Genomic DNA, 21,788 nt, shown 5'->3' with positions numbered 1-21,788 from the left:
TATTATCGTTGATATTATCTACGATTCGTCGATAACACGAACACTGAGAATAAATTTCCCGATTTGGACAATACCTTTTTAAACACCTCTCATATTCTTCTATCTTGCATATTGTCATTCCAAAACCCCATTGGAAGAGAAGTCAACAAGAGAAGGCTTTTGGAACTACAAAAGGTGGCTTTTGGATTTCCAAACTTTCATATGATGAGAACCTTTTTTTAATGTCTCCTGCAATGAGAACCTACCTAAAGATTAGAGATTATGGAGTTAAGAGAGGAAGAGAGAAAGGAACTATGGAGGTAAAGAAAAGCTAGAATTTGATCATAAGGGAGAGACTCAATGTGAATTGCTCCGACATGAGTTCTCTCTCGACAAGCCAAATTCCAACACAAAAATAACCAGACAAAGCCAAAAACTATACCAAAAAAGGAAGAGAGAGAGAGAGAGAGAGAGAGACCTAGGAAAACTATACAACTCGAAACTAAACAGAAAATAGAACAAAAACAAAAGACACCAAGGGCCTAGAAAGCATAAGAGGAGAGCAGCCGGCAACTAGTCCAGGAACTGAGAAACCATCGATTCATCCTCCAGCCTGAGATTGGTCACCCGATCCTTGATGTCCAGAAAGATTGGCTCTAGAATTCTAGAAGGGGGAGCCGAACAATTGGAGAAAGTTCGATGGCTCCTCTCTTTCCAAATCTCGTAAAAAGAAACTAAGATAGCTAGATGCCTAATTGCTTGGAAGTCCCTGTTGCCTTCATCCAAACCACGCCAAGAGGACAGCAAACCAAGCACGGTGCTTGGTAGGACACAAACAATGTGAAACTTGAGGAAGATCCACGACCAGATAATAGAAGCGTAAGAGCAATGGAGGAATAAGTGGCTGATAGATTCCTCATTAGCCATGCAGAGGATGCAGACATTGATGAGAATCATGCCCCTACAACGCAACTTATCAATTATGAGACACCTACCTCTATATAGGAGCCAAGTACAGTTTGCCACCGTCAGAGGGTTGCCGTGATTCCAAAAGAAGGATGGAAACGAGGTGTGCTCCACCAGCCTCTTGTAGATAATACATGAGAAAGATCTACAAGTGAAGACTCCTAATGTTGAATGTCTTCAAACTAGCGAGTCTGAAGATCCAGGGGCAGGCTAAACTCCCTAAAGCAACTTAAGGAGCTCCAGAAGCGCAGCAAATTCAGTCTCAGCTAAGGGTCTTCTACAAGGGGGACACAAAGCACCTGAACCAAGAGCTCAGAAGCAATTAGCAATAGGGATGGACAAATTGGAACTAATTCCAACTAGGCTAGGGAAGACAGAGACTAGGGGGCTATCTAGAATCCATCTATCCAACCAGAATATGATTCCAAATCCATTCACAAGGCTAAAAGAAATGCCACCCATAAATTGAGGTTTAAGATTCATAATGGCTTTCTATACAGTGGAAGCTCTGTAGAGAGAGGAAGCTTCAAGAACCAATGTCCATCCTCAAGGTCATATTTACAAGCAACAATATCTCTCCACCAAGAGCCAATTTCCTTACCAAAACACCAAAGCCATTTACCAAGAAGGGCTGAGTTTATATCTAATCAAAATGCCAACACATCCTTCAACATAGGGTTTGCAGACTTCATGCTAGCTTAGGAGATGCTATTTGTTGCTGTCAGAATTTTCGTTCCAAAGGAAATCTCTCCTAAGCTTATCAATTCTAGAGATGATGGCTTTAGGACAACGAAACAGGGACAAGAAGTAGGAGGGGAGATTAGAGAGAGAAGTTTTAATCAGGGCAAGCCAGCCCCCGAAAGATATTTGCCTTTCTGGCGAGAGAGTATTCGTTCAATTCTCGCAATAACCACATCCCAGAGGTGATTGGTAAGCTTGCCAATGTAGAGAGGGAGGCCAAGGTAAGTAGAAGGGAAAGATCCAGCTTTGCAGCCAAACACAATCATATGGAAAATTAATGCCAAGCATCTCGCTTTGAAAAGATTAATTTTGAGACCCAAGATAGCTTCCAAACACCGTACAATTTTTTGAAGATTAGCAACAGCCTTGACTAAGGCTTGACAAAAGAGAAGAGTATCGTCAACAAATTAAATATGGGTTTACAAGCCACTTTGAAACCACTGAAAAGACCTATAGACTTGCCCTTAATCAAAATCTTACTCAACCCTTCCACAGTAATAACAAACAAAAAGGGGGAGAGAAGACCCCCCTGCCTAAGGCCTCTAGAAGAGTGGAAGAAGTCCTTCGGTGAGCCGTTCACGAAAACAAAGAAGTGAGCAAAAGAGATGCAAGTTAGAATCCACGATCTCAATTTTAAGCTGAAGCTGAACCAACATAGAATGTAATCAAGATAGTCTCGATTGACGCGGTCAAACGCTTTTTCAATGTCTAATTCGTAAACTAAACCTTCTCGACCCTCTCTAAATTTGGAATCAATACATTCATGGGCTAAGAGGACATAGTCAAGAATTTGTCTATTGGCCAAGAAGGCACCTTGTGCCTCAGAAATCACCTTAGAAAGAACATGCCTAAGTCTGGAGGCAAGTATTTTAGCTAAAATTTCATAAGCAGGGTCGAGCAAACTAATTGGCCAAAAAAAATTAACCTAGACGCTCCATCAAGCTTCAGGATCAAAGCAATAAAAGAAGCACCCATAGCACGAGAGATAGATCCTAAGTAATGAAAGTCGGAGATAAAATTCACCAAGTCTTTTTTAACAGTATCCCAAAATGATTGAAAGAACGCAAGAGGAAAACCATCAAGACCAGGCACTTTATCTCTGCCAAGGGAAAAAAGTGCAAACTTAATCTCTTCCTCAAAGAAAGGAGATGAAAGCATTGAAGCGTCCTCGACAGAACTTTGTTGAAAATCAAGGTTATCTAATTTGGGCCTAGTCCAGTGCTCAACAGAAAACAAAGTAGTGAAGAAGGAAGTTATGTGATTGCATACTTGATCCTTGCCGTCAATGGAAGAACCATTAACAAAAATAGAACTTATCTTGGTCGGTCGAGATCTAGCAATGGCAATTGCATGAAAGTATTGCGTGTTTTTATTACCCTCCTTTAGACAAATGGATTAGGATCTTTGCCTCCATTGGATTTCAATTTGTTTGGTTAGATTTCCCTTCGCTTCTCCCTTTTCCGATTGTCCTCCACCAATAGGGGGGACGATTCCTCCTACAAATCTAACAAATGCATGGCTAAAAGTGCATTAGAGGCAGCAACCTCAAGGTCATCTTGAGTCTCACGTTTCCATTTAATAAGCTTTGAGTTTGAGCAGATGGAGTTTCCGATTGAGGACCAAACTTGAGCTGCCGAAGATATTAAAGGACTCCCAACAACAAGAAACTGATGAACAAAAACCTTCAACTTTCAACCATGAAAGCTCAAATCTAGAGGGTTTAAGGCCCCAACTTTCCTCTGTTGCATCTAAAAGAATGGGACAATGGTCTGAGACAGCTTGGGGATGCACCATTGAGAAACAAACTAGAAAGCATCCATCCAAGAAGTGGAAACCAAGAATTGATCCAAGCGCGACATGATTGGGGGCAATTGATCATTGGAACGGGTAAATCTGGCATCCAGCAAAGGAAGATCGATAAGGTTATCGTCTCCCACCCAATCAAAGAAGCATTTCATACACTCAGAGATACGACCCCCGTTGGCTTTTTCGAAAGAGAATCTAATGATATTGAAATCGCCCCCAAGACACCAAGGATAAGACCATTTTAGCTTAATTGGAGCCAAATTGCTAATTAAAGAGTAAGATCAAGGCCAAAAATATATCCTAGAGCCCCGTTTTCTTTTTCTTTTTTTCTTCCATTTGTTACTTGTATCCATTCACTATATTCGATTCATGTTAAATGCATTGAAATTTGCAAAATTTTCTCTGTTGTTTGTATTTCTTAGTGTGGAGACTGTGTATACAGGTAAGAGGAGGTGCCTGACCCCTTCTCTTGTAACCGAATCCCTTACTTAGATCTTGGGTTAGATCAATGATATTGGAGATAGATTCATTTGATTCTCTTATAGTTCTAGCTCTCTCCACGCATCGACTCATAGGGGCTAGTGGCGACTCCCAATTACAGTGATTTGAGCCAAACAGGCCCTTGCATCGAATCATAACCCTGGGACCCCACACTATGATAAGTAAGAACAAAGAGTATTAAACAACTAAATTATATTTATGAGAGACACAAGCAAACTCAATGAGGAAAAAAATAAAAAAACGAGGCAAAAGTGTAGCATCAAGGAAAAACAAGCCATACCATATAGGGTCCTATTTGAAGCCCTTACCATCCAAAGTCACCAGCTAACCTCTTGGAGTACAAAAAAAATAAAAAAAATAATAATTTTTTTTTTAAAAAAAAAAAGCAACATAATCATCTAAAACAAAGGATCCAGGGGTCAGAGTTGAGTCTGTATCTTTTGGCATTGATTATGGAGGACTTAACTAGCCATTTACAAGAAGAAGTCATGTGGTGTACACTGTTTGCAAACGACATAGTTTTGATTGACGAGGCAAGAGAGGAGTAAACACAAAGCTAGAAGCCTAGAACTAAGGAAGGATGCTTTAGAACATAAAGGGTTTAAAATTAGCTACACAAAAACAAAGTGAATGATATGCAATTTTATTAATAATAGGAGTGGAAATGAGGAATTGGTTAAGATTGATGGCCAAGAAGTACGCCAAAGTGACCACTTCCAATATCTTGGGTAACAATTCATAAGAACAAAGAGATTGAGATGGATGTTGCTCATAGAATTAGAGCTAGGTGGATGAAGTGGAAATGTTCCTCTGAAGGTTTGTGTGATTGCCTCATACCAATCAAACTGCAGGAGAGATTTCATATGACAGCTAGTCGGATGACCCAAGCCACCAATTTGAGGGATGCTCCCCATAATGGTTAAGTACTGTATTTGCCAATAAGGAAAGGAAACGGTCACCCCCATTATATGATAGGGTGAACCGGTCCATTATGCAAAAAAAAAAGGGGGTCATATTGGCCCATATTGGCCGATATGGATCCATACATCCCATATTAGCACCATTACTAGGCAAATACGGCCACAAAGAGCCCATTTTGGAAACTTTTATTTCCATTTTCTCTCATTTTTCACTTCTTGCTTCATTTCAACCACGAAGGAAGGTTAGAAGCTAATTTTAAACTAGATCAAAAGAAGGGGTGAACCATCATTTTTTTCCATCTTTCCATCTTCTTTTTGTTGTATTTATTTTTAAGGACCCCAATCCACCAAATCATGCTTGATTTGTGTTCGATTAGGGCCCCTATTAAGTCGATTTATAGTTGCACGAAGTATGAAGTGAAGCAGCAACAAATTCAAGTATGGGAGCTGGGAAGCATATCTTTCAGAATGTACACAAGTATAAATAGGTAGGAAGCGGGAGCAAGAGTCCAAAGCGGGGATTCAAAGCAAGAGCAGCACCTAGTTAGAAGGATCCTACAATTATGCATCGACTTTCAGGCAGGTAAAGCTGAAACAGCAAAATAGACAACATTCTTACCAAAGGATGGCTTGTTACACCATCAAAAACATTTCCAAAACCAAAAAAAGAACACATTTGGGGTCTTTAATTTTTTAGAATTTTGCCAATAATTTTTTAGATTTTCTCAAAAAAAGGATTATTACAGGGCCGTATCAGCCAATAAGGTAATCAATATCATCACTTAATATCTTGATAGTTACTAATGGGCGGTTAGGAAAAAGTTGTCCAATCAACGGTCCACATACAAAGGGAAGTCCCTCAATTGGTGGCTTGGATTATTTGACCAATTTGACTTTTGGGGTATGGCTCATTGATAGCAGGGCCCCATATGTATGTGCAATGACAGAAGTAATGAGCTTGACAACTTTAGATAGTCTACCAAAACAGAGAGCTTAACAAGAAACCCAAGTTTGATAGCTCAATTTTGATGGATCATCCCTCACAGTCCAGGCCCAGCCTATTTTGGAGGTGTCATTAGGGACAGCGGGGGAGGGCTGGATCATCCTCTGTTTCTCAGGTCCAGCAGGAACCCAATGATCAAATTTTGCCAAAGCTATACTGCTGACAAGTGGTCTACAGCTGGTTAGAATCAAGAAGCTTCTCCCACTGATTGCAGAGACCAAATCGAGTTTTGTGTTTCAGTGGCTTTCCTCCGAGCTTTATCCATGGGAGTATACGAATATGCTGGATGAGGCAGTAGATATTTTCTCCTCTGGGCCGGCTTCCACCCATTTAGTCAAAAGGGAAGAGAACATTATTACTGATCAATTGGCTAGAGTGGGTGTTTTGAAAGAGGAGCTAATGATTTCAGATGTCTGTACTAGTCATTTTGCTGCAGCTTGTAGCTTCACTATTATCTTATTTTCCCTTTCTTTTAATAAAATTATCCATTCATCAAAACAATAAGAAACCCACATTTTTCATAGTAGGTAAATGATACATGTATCGTGTCCAAACCTCGAAACGCCATGCATAGAGCACGATGCTCTAATAGCAAACGCTCAATATCACATCAAGACGAATTGGTGAGATCACCACCACTTGGTAAGACGGATGACAAATAGGAGTTACATGATACTTGAGCTGAGGACAACCACAGTATCCTTGAGCCTTAAGTTTGAGCAAGCAGGACCCATTTCTCAACAATTCAGACAATGTATCTAATGGGCCGCACCATGGATGGAGACACCCTCCAAAATACAGCCTAGCGTAAATGGTTAAGAAGCAGATGCAACAACCATTCACATTCAACCCCAAGTTCCAATGGCAATGATCTTAAAACCTGGGAGATTGTAGGGCATGGTCTATCCACACCATGGCCGTCAGATCAACATTCTGGCTAACCGACGCATACACCCAACTTGGACAGATTAAGGCTTGAAAATCACATGATTCCTCAACATAAAAGCTAACCGTCATAAAATCTAGAGCTACTTTCAACATGAGAACGACATGAAAAAGCACCACATGAGCTCGAAAGCATTCGAAAAGGGAGTAAACGCTACCTCAACCGCATTCTTCAGCAAGAGATCATCTTCCGGTATCCAAGGAGGAAAAGGAGCGAGAGCCCCCATCTAACACTCAGCAACAGATATAAAGAGACGATGAAGTTTCTCCACTAGGGATTCTCATACACTGCCAAAGAAAGAGATGAAAACAAATCAAGCAAGAAATAAAATCCACCGATTCCGAAAATGAGACAGCCAAACGCCCACCGAAATCAAAACAGATTTCGTGTTTCTATTCATTCATCCACAACACAGCAACAACGACAATAATCAACAACAACAACAATAATATCGTTATTGGGGTTTTTCGTGTGAAGAGGAGAAAGAAGAGACTTCCATGGAATTTGTAAAATTACTCACCACTGGCGTGTCTGCGCTTCTGCTTCTGCTGCTGCTGCTGCTGCTGCTTCAGTAGAGAGAGAAGCGGTACTGAGGCGTCGCTCTTTTGGCGGACGGAAAAGGGTCCTCTACGCTTTTGGTACTAAGGACGGAGAGGATAGTCTTCGCACAGCATACACGTGTTTCCGATTCTCACTAGTGGGGCCTGTAATTTGGTAATCCACCCCATTTGTCTGATGCAGCTCATCGTGGATGGAGTATGGCCGAGGGATCTTTTGTGTAGAGTTGTACAAATCTTTATATTTGTGGCCCAGGAATAGACGGTTGAGAAGAGAGAGAGCCTGGACCGGGCCGAGATGGGCTCGAGAGATTCTGGCTGGCTCGAGCATGAGATCTTTTGGGCTTTGTTTTTTTCTTTGTTAGCCGTCTATTTGTTGGGCCACATCTTGACGGGTTAGGATCACCATTTTAAAATCCGGACCACATGCCAACACATTTCAATGGGTCGTCTGGTATAAGTATAACCAGGTTGACCCGTCCGTTAGGAAAAGAAAAAAGCAACTAAAAGATAGCCGAGTGTGATGGATAAAAATAATAATTTTTTTTTTAAAAAAAAAAAGCAACATAATCATCTAAAACAAAGGATCCAGGGGTCAGAGTTGAGTCTGTATCTTTTGGCATTGATTATGGAGGACTTAACTAGCCATTTACAAGAAGAAGTCATGTGGTGTACACTGTTTGCAAACGACATAGTTTTGATTGACGAGGCAAGAGAGGAGTAAACACAAAGCTAGAAGCCTAGAACTAAGGAAGGATGCTTTAGAACATAAAGGGTTTAAAATTAGCTACACAAAAACAAAGTGAATGATATGCAATTTTATTAATAATAGGAGTGGAAATGAGGAATTGGTTAAGATTGATGGCCAAGAAGTACGCCAAAGTGACCACTTCCAATATCTTGGGTAACAATTCATAAGAACAAAGAGATTGAGATGGATGTTGCTCATAGAATTAGAGCTAGGTGGATGAAGTGGAAATGTTCCTCTGAAGGTTTGTGTGATTGCCTCATACCAATCAAACTGCAGGAGAGATTTCATATGACAGCTAGTCGGATGACCCAAGCCACCAATTTGAGGGATGCTCCCCATAATGGTTAAGTACTGTATTTGCCAATAAGGAAAGGAAACGGTCACCCCCATTATATGATAGGGTGAACCGGTCCATTATGCAAAAAAAAAAGGGGGTCATATTGGCCCATATTGGCCGATATGGATCCATACATCCCATATTAGCACCATTACTAGGCAAATACGGCCACAAAGAGCCCATTTTGGAAACTTTTATTTCCATTTTCTCTCATTTTTCACTTCTTGCTTCATTTCAACCACGAAGGAAGGTTAGAAGCTAATTTTAAACTAGATCAAAAGAAGGGGTGAACCATCATTTTTTTCCATCTTTCCATCTTCTTTTTGTTGTATTTATTTTTAAGGACCCCAATCCACCAAATCATGCTTGATTTGTGTTCGATTAGGGCCCCTATTAAGTCGATTTATAGTTGCACGAAGTATGAAGTGAAGCAGCAACAAATTCAAGTATGGGAGCTGGGAAGCATATCTTTCAGAATGTACACAAGTATAAATAGGTAGGAAGCGGGAGCAAGAGTCCAAAGCGGGGATTCAAAGCAAGAGCAGCACCTAGTTAGAAGGATCCTACAATTATGCATCGACTTTCAGGCAGGTAAAGCTGAAACAGCAAAATAGACAACATTCTTACCAAAGGATGGCTTGTTACACCATCAAAAACATTTCCAAAACCAAAAAAAGAACACATTTGGGGTCTTTAATTTTTTAGAATTTTGCCAATAATTTTTTAGATTTTCTCAAAAAAAGGATTATTACAGGGCCGTATCAGCCAATAAGGTAATCAATATCATCACTTAATATCTTGATAGTTACTAATGGGCGGTTAGGAAAAAGTTGTCCAATCAACGGTCCACATACAAAGGGAAGTCCCTCAATTGGTGGCTTGGATTATTTGACCAATTTGACTTTTGGGGTATGGCTCATTGATAGCAGGGCCCCATATGTATGTGCAATGACAGAAGTAATGAGCTTGACAACTTTAGATAGTCTACCAAAACAGAGAGCTTAACAAGAAACCCAAGTTTGATAGCTCAATTTTGATGGATCATCCCTCACAGTCCAGGCCCAGCCTATTTTGGAGGTGTCATTAGGGACAGCGGGGGAGGGCTGGATCATCCTCTGTTTCTCAGGTCCAGCAGGAACCCAATGATCAAATTTTGCCAAAGCTATACTGCTGACAAGTGGTCTACAGCTGGTTAGAATCAAGAAGCTTCTCCCACTGATTGCAGAGAGCAAATCGAGTTTTGTGTTTCAGTGGCTTTCCTCCGAGCTTTATCCATGGGAGTATACGAATATGCTGGATGAGGCAGTAGATATTTTCTCCTCTGGGCCGGCTTCCACCCATTTAGTCAAAAGGGAAGAGAACATTATTACTGATCAATTGGCTAGAGTGGGTGTTTTGAAAGAGGAGCTAATGATTTCAGATGTCTGTACTAGTCATTTTGCTGCAGCTTGTAGCTTCACTATTATCTTATTTTCCCTTTCTTTTAATAAAATTATCCATTCATCAAAACAATAAGAAACCCACATTTTTCATAGTAGGTAAATGATACATGTATCGTGTCCAAACCTCGAAACGCCATGCATAGAGCACGATGCTCTAATAGCAAACGCTCAATATCACATCAAGACGAATTGGTGAGATCACCACCACTTGGTAAGACGGATGACAAATAGGAGTTACATGATACTTGAGCTGAGGACAACCACAGTATCCTTGAGCCTTAAGTTTGAGCAAGCAGGACCCATTTCTCAACAATTCAGACAATGTATCTAATGGGCCGCACCATGGATGGAGACACCCTCCAAAATACAGCCTAGCGTAAATGGTTAAGAAGCAGATGCAACAACCATTCACATTCAACCCCAAGTTCCAATGGCAATGATCTTAAAACCTGGGAGATTGTAGGGCATGGTCTATCCACACCATGGCCGTCAGATCAACATTCTGGCTAACCGACGCATACACCCAACTTGGACAGATTAAGGCTTGAAAATCACATGATTCCTCAACATAAAAGCTAACCGTCATAAAATCTAGAGCTACTTTCAACATGAGAACGACATGAAAAAGCACCACATGAGCTCGAAAGCATTCGAAAAGGGAGTAAACGCTACCTCAACCGCATTCTTCAGCAAGAGATCATCTTCCGGTATCCAAGGAGGAAAAGGAGCGAGAGCCCCCATCTAACACTCAGCAACAGATATAAAGAGACGATGAAGTTTCTCCACTAGGGATTCTCATACACTGCCAAAGAAAGAGATGAAAACAAATCAAGCAAGAAATAAAATCCACCGATTCCGAAAATGAGACAGCCAAACGCCCACCGAAATCAAAACAGATTTCGTGTTTCTATTCATTCATCCACAACACAGCAACAACGACAATAATCAACAACAACAACAATAATATCGTTATTGGGGTTTTTCGTGTGAAGAGGAGAAAGAAGAGACTTCCATGGAATTTGTAAAATTACTCACCACTGGCGTGTCTGCGCTTCTGCTTCTGCTGCTGCTGCTGCTGCTGCTTCAGTAGAGAGAGAAGCGGTACTGAGGCGTCGCTCTTTTGGCGGACGGAAAAGGGTCCTCTACGCTTTTGGTACTAAGGACGGAGAGGATAGTCTTCGCACAGCATACACGTGTTTCCGATTCTCACTAGTGGGGCCTGTAATTTGGTAATCCACCCCATTTGTCTGATGCAGCTCATCGTGGATGGAGTATGGCCGAGGGATCTTTTGTGTAGAGTTGTACAAATCTTTATATTTGTGGCCCAGGAATAGACGGTTGAGAAGAGAGAGAGCCTGGACCGGGCCGAGATGGGCTCGAGAGATTCTGGCTGGCTCGAGCATGAGATCTTTTGGGCTTTGTTTTTTTCTTTGTTAGCCGTCTATTTGTTGGGCCACATCTTGACGGGTTAGGATCACCATTTTAAAATCCGGACCACATGCCAACACATTTCAATGGGTCGTCTGGTATAAGTATAACCAGGTTGACCCGTCCGTTAGGAAAAGAAAAAAGCAACTAAAAGATAGCCGAGTGTGATGGATGTTACAGAGCAACTAAAAGATGTTAACGTGCCAAACTGGCAAATTAACTTGAACATTCTAGGTTATTGCTAAAGAATCACGTTCCTCTACCCCCGCACGCAAGAAAATCTTGCTGTTGTAATTTAATTAGGTCACGCCGTCATACACTACATTTAATACAGCAGTGTTGACAAGTTCAGAAATGACACAGGAAAATAGGATTTCGACATAGCTAAATATGTTTGGTCCAGTCCAAGCGTCCTGTCGGGAAGCAACTGGGATTGAACTACTGTCATTAAAACTTCTTGGGCCACCATCATGATTATTTGTCATCCAAAGGACTTGATGAAAGTAAACATAAATATTAGCTTTATCAAAAACTTTTGTGGCTCCGAATAGGTTTCCAACCATCCCCATTGCTCTCTTTGGTATGCTCTTCTTGAGCCTTCGAGCTGACCCCAACATAAGACCATTTATCTCTCGCTAGGTCTTGGTCAGGTAGTACCTAATTCACATCAGGAAGCCAGTAGTGACATTGGTCAGTGTGGGAGGCTCCACCACCTATGTATTTTGTGGTTCATATAAGTTCAAAAATAAGCTTTATCAAAAACTTTTGTGGCTCCGAATAGGTTTCCAACCATCCTCATTGCTTTCTTTGGTATGCTTTTCTTGAGCCTTCGAGCTGAGCCCAACATAAGACCATTCATCTCTCGCTAGGTCTTGATCAGGTAGTACCTAATTCACATCCGGAAGTCAGTAGTGACACTGGTCAGTGTGGGAGGCTCCACCACCTATGTATTTTGTGGTTCATGTAAGTTCAAAAATAAGGCAGATCCAGTTCTCTGAGGGGGCATGTCACAGTGGCTGAACTCCCATCATTATAAACTTCCTAATGGCTATTGTGATTTTTATTTGTCATCCAATATGTTGATTAGCTCACATGGACTGGGAAGAAAAGAAAACAAAAATATCAGCTTGATCCAAAACTACAAGGCTTTCAATAAGTTTTTAATGGTGATGATCATCACGAATGATCTTTGTGGTGCGGTGAACCTACAATTTGGATCTGCATCAGTTTAGACTCGTCCCTCAAAAAGAATATGACAATAGGGATAGACAGCTTGGCTAAAACATACACATCATTTAGGACACATTAACTACTTCAGTACCGAGAGGTCAGTATCAAATCCAAGTCCCACGTAGTTCATGAATAACAACTAAAACGAGTTGGTTAGCTACCTCTTTTGTGTGTGGACGTTTAACGAATGGCTGAATGAAAGATAGCATATATGGGTTCAAAAATAAATAAATAAATAACAGTCCAGTTCTTTGGGTCGACCTGACTTTTGGTACACATTGGATCCCAGGATGTGAAAGCTTAGGTTAAACATTCATGAACCATGTGTACACCATTTAAGCGCTAGTATATCATCCATCACACTTTATATGTGTATCAAAGGGCTTGGGCTAGACTCGTGTGCGAGTTCTGCATGATTTAAACAGGGAGCGGACTGCATCTGCTCCTGCTAGAAAGGACTCCATCTGCCAGGTGATCTGTGGCGCCATTCTGGTATAAACCCACAAAAATTAGCTTGATCAAAGCTTACGTGGCTTCCAAGAAGTTTTTAATGGTGGGGTTCAATCTCTAATTTGAGGTGGACTTACCTTCCCATTTGTCTTATTTTTATGTTCATATCCTAAAAAGATTGGGCAAAATGAATGGTCTGAATAAATGAAACACATGCATCATGGTGGGCCTTATAGAGCCCTTGCTAGGATGGATGCAATCTACATTCATTCAATGGTATGCATCTAGAGTGTCTAAATGATTGACCCATAAATGGATGAAGCATGATCAAATTTTGCAATGAGAATATGATAATTACTATCTTATTTTTCCTTTCAATTTTGGACCACTCGATATTTTACTTCTAATCATTCGTTGGATGGTTTAGGATTGCTTGGACAGTATGGTTTTATAGACATGCTCCATCCAGAATGTAAATCACAATCTAAATGAACTTGACAGCTTCACACCAATGTCATATGTGACCCAGGGCACAGAGATATTCCTGTGCCTGGGTGGCGTGGGCCCAGAGAGATGTTGGTGACAAATCTACTCCATCCATCTATTTTGTAACTGCAGTACATCTATTTTGTAACTGCAATTGGGCAAGAATCTAAAAAACAGGCAGATCCAAAACTTATGTGGGTCATACCACAGAAAACAGTGGGGATTAAAGGCCTAGAGGCAATAGAAATTTTGTATCAAGATAATATTTGTGCTTACATTTTCTAGTAGTAGTAACCTTTTTACGAACAGTACATAAACACAATGTCAGCTCCAAGAAGGTTTGGAAGGTGGACATTTTTGTTTGACTGTTTCATGCGGTGTAGCCCACGTGAGTTTTGGATCTGCCCAATTTTTAGAATCATGTCCTACTGTGGCCTTTCAAAATAGATGAACAGAGTGACACTGTTGTGAATGTCTCTATGGGCCACACACAGCCCCCAGGACATGAATATCTCTAAAGCTGGGCACGGGACGACTCAACTCGTTTGACTCGTTCAGATCTGACTCGATCCGAATCGAGTGGGTGAGTCGATCCAAATCGAGTTGGCTTCGTCCAATCCGAACTCAAATCGAGTTGAATTCGACTCATCCAATAACTCAACTTGACTCGACTCAAAATCGAAATTAGTACTGGCTCAACTCGATTCAAAACTCGACTCATGTGTGTGTATTAAAAAAACACAGATCTTACATTTCATATTTGAGATGCCATGTACCTGATGAAGAGGCTTCAATTTGAAAGGTGAATTTAGGTTTTGAGTTGTGATTTCAGCCTATGGATACTCGTTGCACCCGACTCAACTTGGTACTTTTGATTGGGTCGGACTCGGTCATGCATGCTGGACTCGGTACCGAGTTGGGTCTAATTTAGGTAAGACATTTCAAAAATCGGATCAAGCCAAGTCAGCTCTAAATATCTCTATCCCTGGTAATCACCACCCGTCCTTCTTGAGAGTCTAATCCCTATTCCCTCGTATTGAAGTCTAAAAGTAGCTATGGGCTAGGCAACCTGACCCCGCTTTTGGCCAGGCTTTCAATCCCGTAGTGCATCATTACATCGCATGAATCTAGATTCGTTATTCCTTAGAAGCAAAGATTTTTGTTCTTTGCAATGTGATTGGTCCATCTCATCACTGATGACATTAGTTTGCATTGAATGCAGTAGTACCGATGTCAACAGTGATAATGTGGCCAAGAAAAATGCAGGAAATGAAAATTTCCTATTTAAGAGTCAGAAGATCCAGACTCTACATCATTCTATCTTAATTGGAGCTCATAATTAAAACAGTTTAGCTGAAATTGCTTAAATGCCTCTGATGCAGATTCAAAATAACTTCTAAGTACTTGGATATAAGGGTGTACATCGAGTCAAACCGAGTCGAGCTGAGGCCAGCTTGACTCGGGTCAAACACTAGCTGACCTCACCTTGAATCTGGCTCGGCTTGGTCTTCGAGCCTGATTGGGCAGCTTGACTCAGTTCAGTCAGCAGCTCAGGCCAGCTTAAATCGAGTTCGAGCCAAGATCGAGCTGAGTTCACCATTGAGACATTTTCACAAACACCTAAACTGTAACTTCAAAAAACTCACTATTTTACAAACAAAGGCAATAGTTTTACAAATGTTTTATCAAACACCTTCTAAGTAACATAAAAACTAAAAAGAAAAAAAGAAGAGAAAAAAGTTATTTGCTTAATGTACAAACCTTCCTTGCCACCGGCCAAATCTCTTTGAGTCATTTTATCAAATAGTTGGTGAGCAACATCAATGGCAAAGTAATTGAGTCACCAAATTGGTTCGATCCGAGCTGAGTCGAGTCAAGCTGGGGCCTACTTGAACTTGGCTCGAACTCATTTTCAAGCTCAAAAAATCAGCTCGACTCAGCTCGAATTTAGCTTTGAATTGAGTTAAATCGAGCTTTTTCGAGTTGAGTCGACCGAGCTAGCTTGGTTCGTGTACACCCCTACTTGGATATCATTCATCACAATTTCTAGAGAAATAGGAAAATGAAGGGGGAAAAGGTGGAGCTTCAATCTTATGGTAATTAGGTGGGCGTGTTGTTGTGATGGGCCCGGCCGAGCTTTCAAACCATCTGATTTTTGGGATACATGGAATCTCAGTCTATGAATGGTTTAGCTTAAGTATTTAAAGGTCACGTTAACACCATCTAAGTGCCTGCATATCACCATTACACCTCTCTTGGAGTATCAAATGGCTCTACTTTCTTCGAGGTTCATTTGACGCGGTAGACTCTATGTTAGTTCTCCACCGCCTAAGAAACAACTGTGCATGTTCAAAGTGTTGGAAAGTAGCGTGATGTTTGCTCAAAGCGCTGAAAAGTATTGTGGTCTATGTACTTTATTCCATGATTCCATGGACCATCATTGATTTTTATTTTATTTTATTATAACAAAGCAAGAGGGAGAGAAATCCCTTTCTTTTCTCCCTCGAGACAACATTTGCATGGCATGGTTATACAGCATTCTAAACTGTCTGAATCATTAATCTACCAGTGGATGGAACATAATTGAAAAATTGCAACGACAAGATAATAACAACAATCTTACTTTTCCCTTCAAATTTGGACCACTCAATATATTACTTTTAATAATCTATTTAATGGCCATTAATTGGATGCTAAGGATTGATTGACCGGTGTTGATTTATAGATGAGGAAATGTCCTAGACTTTAGGTAGGAGAAAAAGAGGGGTTTCATTGTTCCGAAAAATGTCAAAACACTATGATATGTGTAGAAGAGCAATATGGATCATCTACTCCCCCCAAACATGAAATTCCTATTTATTACAATTTGATTGGGTCACATCATCACACACTGTTAATGCAGCAGTACTAACAACACAAGTGATGATATGGACCACTCACGGTGCACGAAAATATGAATTTTCTGTTTATGATAAGCAGAGGATCCCAATTTGTAAAATAAATGCTCCGTTGATACTGGAATTAATTCACAATATAGATGACTTAACTGGACAGCTTTACATCATTGCCACGTAGGAAGAAGATGAGTCACCCCTATTTTTTAAATATGTAACACTAGCTCCTCTTATGCTATACCAGAGCCAGCCAGGCCAACTAGTCTTTGGGTTGAGCTTGGCCCATTGGTTGGGCTTGGGCTTTGAACAGATTGCCTGATCAATTTTCAGGTTGGACTCAAGTCATTTTAGCCTGACTTGGCTTGTGGATTTTATATTTACGCGTGTTATATCTTACTAATATGCCATACCAATCTCCAAGTAATTTATACATCTTGAATTTCGAACGCTAAAATTTATGGTTCCTTATGCATGTGTGTCACTTCCAGTGGGAAGTAGGCATTTTATTTTCAGGTTGAACCATGTTAGACCCAGGCCTAAATTTTTTCAGTCTCAGGATTGGGCCTGCTGTTTAGGCCCATTCTAGGCTCAGGCCTTAAATCTTAAGTGTGGGGCTGGCCCATTGTCACCCCTGCAAGAGTTCATTGACTGGTCCATTGCAAGGGAGTTATATATTTGACTGGGAAATAATCAGACTGCTTGATTGGCAGGCACTTAGATATCATGCACGTGGTATATATTACCTGAATTGGATAAATTGTGGAACCACTGTCAATATGGAAAAGTTAAGTTTAGTTGATTAATCCCTCGCTCTTATCCATGGACACTTGGTTTTTGAAATAAGACTATCGGATAAGAGCAAATGCTGCTTCATGATGCATTAAAATTGGTGCCAGTAATTTGGTGAAAAATTACCATTGGCTAATTTAATTTTCAATCATATAATAAATGTAGATTGTGCATCTTAAATGGAACCCATAATTTGGACAGTTTAGTTTGAATTATTTATATAGTGATATGCCATATATGTACTTTTTTAAGTAACATATAACCATACATGTTCTTGATGTCTTAAATCTGTAAACAATAGGGTCTATTGATGCTATCGACAGACTACTCGATGCTATCGAGCAACGGTCGATGCGATTGACAGAATCTCGATGCCATTGAAAAAATCAAGAAAATACATGTTTAGTCGCTAGAATATTTTGGTGTTCTGCTCGATGTCATCAAAGGTATTTGATGTCATCGAAGTCCAATCGAGCGTGCATGTAGAATTGCCCAAGTGTATGATTTGTTTCCTATTCCAATTGTGATCTATGCGCAAGTGTATGATTTGTTTCCTATTCCGGTTGTGATACTATAGCATACTCTGTGTGTGTGTGTGTGTGTGTGTGTGTGTATCATGTGTAATTAAGATTTGGGGTAAATCATATGAGCTCTATGCTTTCTAATTCATTCCTAAAGGTTTCTAGGGCATAGCTTGGGTTTATGAATGAGATTCAAGGATTGTTCGAATTAGTAATTTCTTATCTCTTGTATTTATAATTTCTTAGTGCATTACTTGTCACTTTGCGCCGTTGTTTTTTTTTTTTTTTTTTCTGAAAAGATTTTTCTATGTAAAATTCAGATTGTTTATGTTTTGACTTGATTGTGCGATTGGTAGTACTTTGCTTGATTCATTTCTGTGTGCTTCCACAGTTCTCCGGTGGTAATAAAGATAACGTTGGGAAACAGATTGAATCTGAAAGTATCGTATCAATGACATCTAACCCAAAGTTCGATGTAGAAAAATATATTGAGAAAAATTGGATGATATCCTCCTTAAAAAGTAGTCGGGATCTATAACAGATGATTAATGGAACAAGACGGATAAGAAAGCGATAACCTCCATCAAATTGTGCCTAACGGATAAGGTCCTTTATAATGTCATGAGAGAGAAAATTGTGACAAGTACATGGCGAAGTTAAAAAACATCTATGCCAAGAAATCTCTTGAAAATCGTTTGTACTTGAAGCTTCAGTTGTTCAATCTGAATATGGCTAAATATGGCTAAGGGGGCTGATGTTGAAGCCCATATTAGTAAGGTCAACATATTGATTTGCAAATTATTAGATGTAAAGGAAATGATGAAAGATGAGAATTAGGCATGCATCCTATTGAATTCTCTCCCGACATCGTATGAGTCATTCAAGGACTCGTTGTGCACTGATATAATTACCATTATCATCGAGACCATTATTTCAGCCCTTCAGCTGAAGGCAGTGAGAAAGAAAAGCGGTGACATTGGTACTTCTATAGATGCATTGGTTACAAGCGAAAGAAATTCTGAGCGGGATAATGGATCTTCACGATCAAGGTTCAAATACAATAACAAGGGCAAAGGAAAGTTGAAGTGTTGTAATTATGGGATGTTTGGGCATATGAAGAATAATTGTTAGAATCCTAAGAAGAAAAAATCAAAGAGTTCCTTCAGGGAAGCCAACACATCAAAATCCAACGAGGAAGTTAACAGTAGTGACGAGCTGACCTCATCAAGATTCGGTCACTTCGATAAAGACTAGATTTTGGATATGGGGGCTTCTTATCACATGACCCCTTATCAGAGTTGGTTCACTGGTTACAGTGAGTGCGATGGTGGCCAGGTGTTAATGGGCAATGATAATGCATGTAAAGCGGTGGTGTTAGATTGGTGCGCATCAAGATGTTTGATGGCATAGAGCATATCTTGACCAAGGTGAACTGTGTTCCTGATTTGAGGAAGAATCTGATATCTTTGCACTTGAGGCACTTGGGTGCAAATTCACGAGGTTTGATCGTGTCCTCAAAGTTTCAAAGGGGAACTCGTAGTCATGAAGGCACAGAGGAACGAAAATCTTTACAGTATGATCAGGAGCATTTCATCAGGTGGAGCTCCAACGTTTGTAGCAGATTCCACATCTGCATATATGTGGCGTGCACGCTTGGGCCGTTGCCCGTGATTTCTGGTGGAGGGTTGTCGTGGTTTATTACATTTATTGATGACTATTTCAGAAAAGCGCGGGTTTATTTTATGAAAAATAAATTCGATATTTTCACTAACTTCAAGCATTGAAAGGCGATGGTGGAGAAACAATCATGATAAAAGGTGAAAGTATTAAGAACATATAATAGTGGGGAATTCAATGTATTGCAAAGATGAAGGGATCCCGAGGCACAACAAAGTCCATCAAACACCAGATCAAAATGGTGTGACTTAGCAGAAGAATCACTCTCTTAGAGAGGGCTCGATGTACGATTGATAATTATAGGTTGGGCAATGACTTATGAACTGAGGGCATTAAAATAGCTTGTTACTTGGCGAATTGGTCCTCTTTTATGGCCATTGAATGTAAATTTTAGAGGAATTGTGGAGTGGTAAGTAGGTAGACTACTCGGGACTACGTGTATTTGATTGTGATGCTTACTCTCATGTACCGTCAGTTAAGAGAGATAAGCTAGATCAAAGTGCCAAGAAATATATCTTTGTCGGCTATGATAGTGGTGTGAAGGGGTACATTATATGATCGGGTCACATACAAAATTATCATTAGTCGTGATGTCAAATTAGACGAAGGATCCTTGTTCCGTAAGGATGAACACAAGAAACCGGAAAAGTTAGTTGTGGATGTTCAGGTTGACAGAGATGAGACACAAGATGATACAAAGGCGCAAACAAAGGTATAAGAGTAGGTGGAGCAGCCACCTGTGAGAAGGAATCTGTCGCAGCATTACAGGTTACCGACGAGATAGAAGGATGATTCAAATATCGCATTTATCCTTATTACGGATGAGGGGGATCCGTCTACTCTTTAGGAGGCTCTTGATGAGTTAAATGCTCAAAAGAGAAAGCTGCGATGAATGATGAGATTGACTCATTGTACAATAATGAGATGTGGGAGCTGGTGAAGCTTTTTGTCAGTTGAAAAGCGATCGGGTGCAAGTGAATTTTTGAGAAAAAATATGATATGTACAAGGCAAAGTTGGTAGCAAATGGATACACTCAAAGAGAAGACATAAAAGTCACTAAAATATTCACATTGGTTGTAAAGTATCTATTAGATCCATGTTGGCGCTGGTTACCTAATATGATATTGAGCTTGAACAAATGGATGTGGAGACTGTCTTCCTCAATGGGGAATTGAAAGATAATATTTATATGAGTCAATCAGAAGGTTTCGAAATAAAAGGGGCAGAGAACAAGGTTTACAGGTTCAAGATGTTGTTGTACGACTCGAAATAGTTACCTAGGCAATGATATAAAAAGTTTGATTCATTCATGACGAGTCAGAAATTTAGTAGGAGTGAATATGATCATCATGTCTATTATAAGACACAGAGATATGAGAAATTCATTATCTTGTTATTGTATGTTGATGACATGCTTATCGCCAGTCATAGCCAACGGGTTGTCCTAAAGTGCTTATGGGAATAGGAATTCGTTGTCCTTCACACATCTTCCAAACTCTGAGGCATCATGTGTGGCCTTTCTTTTTTTTCACAAACATTGAAACTGTTGGAAAAAAAAAAAAACCCAACAATAATATGCATACCCATATAATTCTTTAGCATAAAAACACATTAAATAACTGATGCATAGCATACCACCAGAAGTTGACTAGTGCGGATCTTGAGGCCGGGAGGGACTTATTGTAGCTTGAGTCACCTAAGGCTGACTAGGTCCCACATTAGTCATAGGACTTACCGGTCGCCTAGTCGTGCATTTAGTGCGCCTTATGTCTAGCACATGTATATGTCCATCAATATGACAGTATGAAAATAAAATATTCTTCATCTTTAGTTAATGATGTATACACGAAGATTCATAAAATGAAAAGCTTGATTTATGAATAGTTGCTTGTTAAAATGACATTTAAAATTCAAAAAAATAGTAATAATAATAACAAAATCGCATGAAAAAAGACATTTAAATTTCTTTTTCAGATATCAAGACAATATGGTACTGAGATAGACAAATTGAAGACTCAGTTATCAAGGACATTCAAGATGAAAGATTTGGGGGCTGCAAAGAGTGTTCTCGGCATTAACATATGCAGAGACAAGAAAATGAACAGGCTATGGTTATCTCAGAAGGAATATTTTGAGAAGGTATTGATGAAGTATAAGATGTATAAGGCAAAGCTAGTCAACGTTCCCTACATGGCTCATTTTAAGCTTTCTCTTGCACAGTGTCATAAAACCAATGAAGAAAAGCAAGATATGTCTCGTGTACTTATTATAATGTGGTTGGTAGCTTAGTGTATGCCATGGTCTTTACGAGACCAGATATTTTACATGCATTTAGTGTTGTTAGTGGATACATGTAACCCCAG

At 40.0% G+C, this 21,788-nt stretch overlaps 1 protein-coding gene across 1 annotated transcript in view; it reads right to left on the bottom strand.

The window, feature by feature from the left end:
• The window catches only part of LOC131243375 (uncharacterized), a 67,466-nt gene extending 59,948 nt beyond the window's left edge, over positions 1-7,518 (bottom strand). The window contains exons 1-2 of the mRNA XM_058242697.1: positions 7,383-7,518; positions 7,020-7,149 (exon numbers count right to left, since the gene is read on the bottom strand). Of these exons, the coding sequence (XP_058098680.1) occupies positions 7,020-7,088 (69 nt within the window). The 5' untranslated portion in view covers positions 7,089-7,149; positions 7,383-7,518. The remainder of the gene's footprint in view (positions 1-7,019; positions 7,150-7,382) is intronic.
• Between the last annotated feature and the right edge of the window lie 14,270 nt (positions 7,519-21,788).

The sequence above is a fragment of the Magnolia sinica genome, chromosome 4 (genome assembly GCF_029962835.1).
Source record: "Magnolia sinica isolate HGM2019 chromosome 4, MsV1, whole genome shotgun sequence".
Taxonomy (NCBI): domain Eukaryota; kingdom Viridiplantae; phylum Streptophyta; class Magnoliopsida; order Magnoliales; family Magnoliaceae; genus Magnolia; species Magnolia sinica.
The sequence above is the reverse complement of the archived record's forward strand: the minus strand, read 5'-3'. Positions and strand labels throughout refer to the sequence as shown.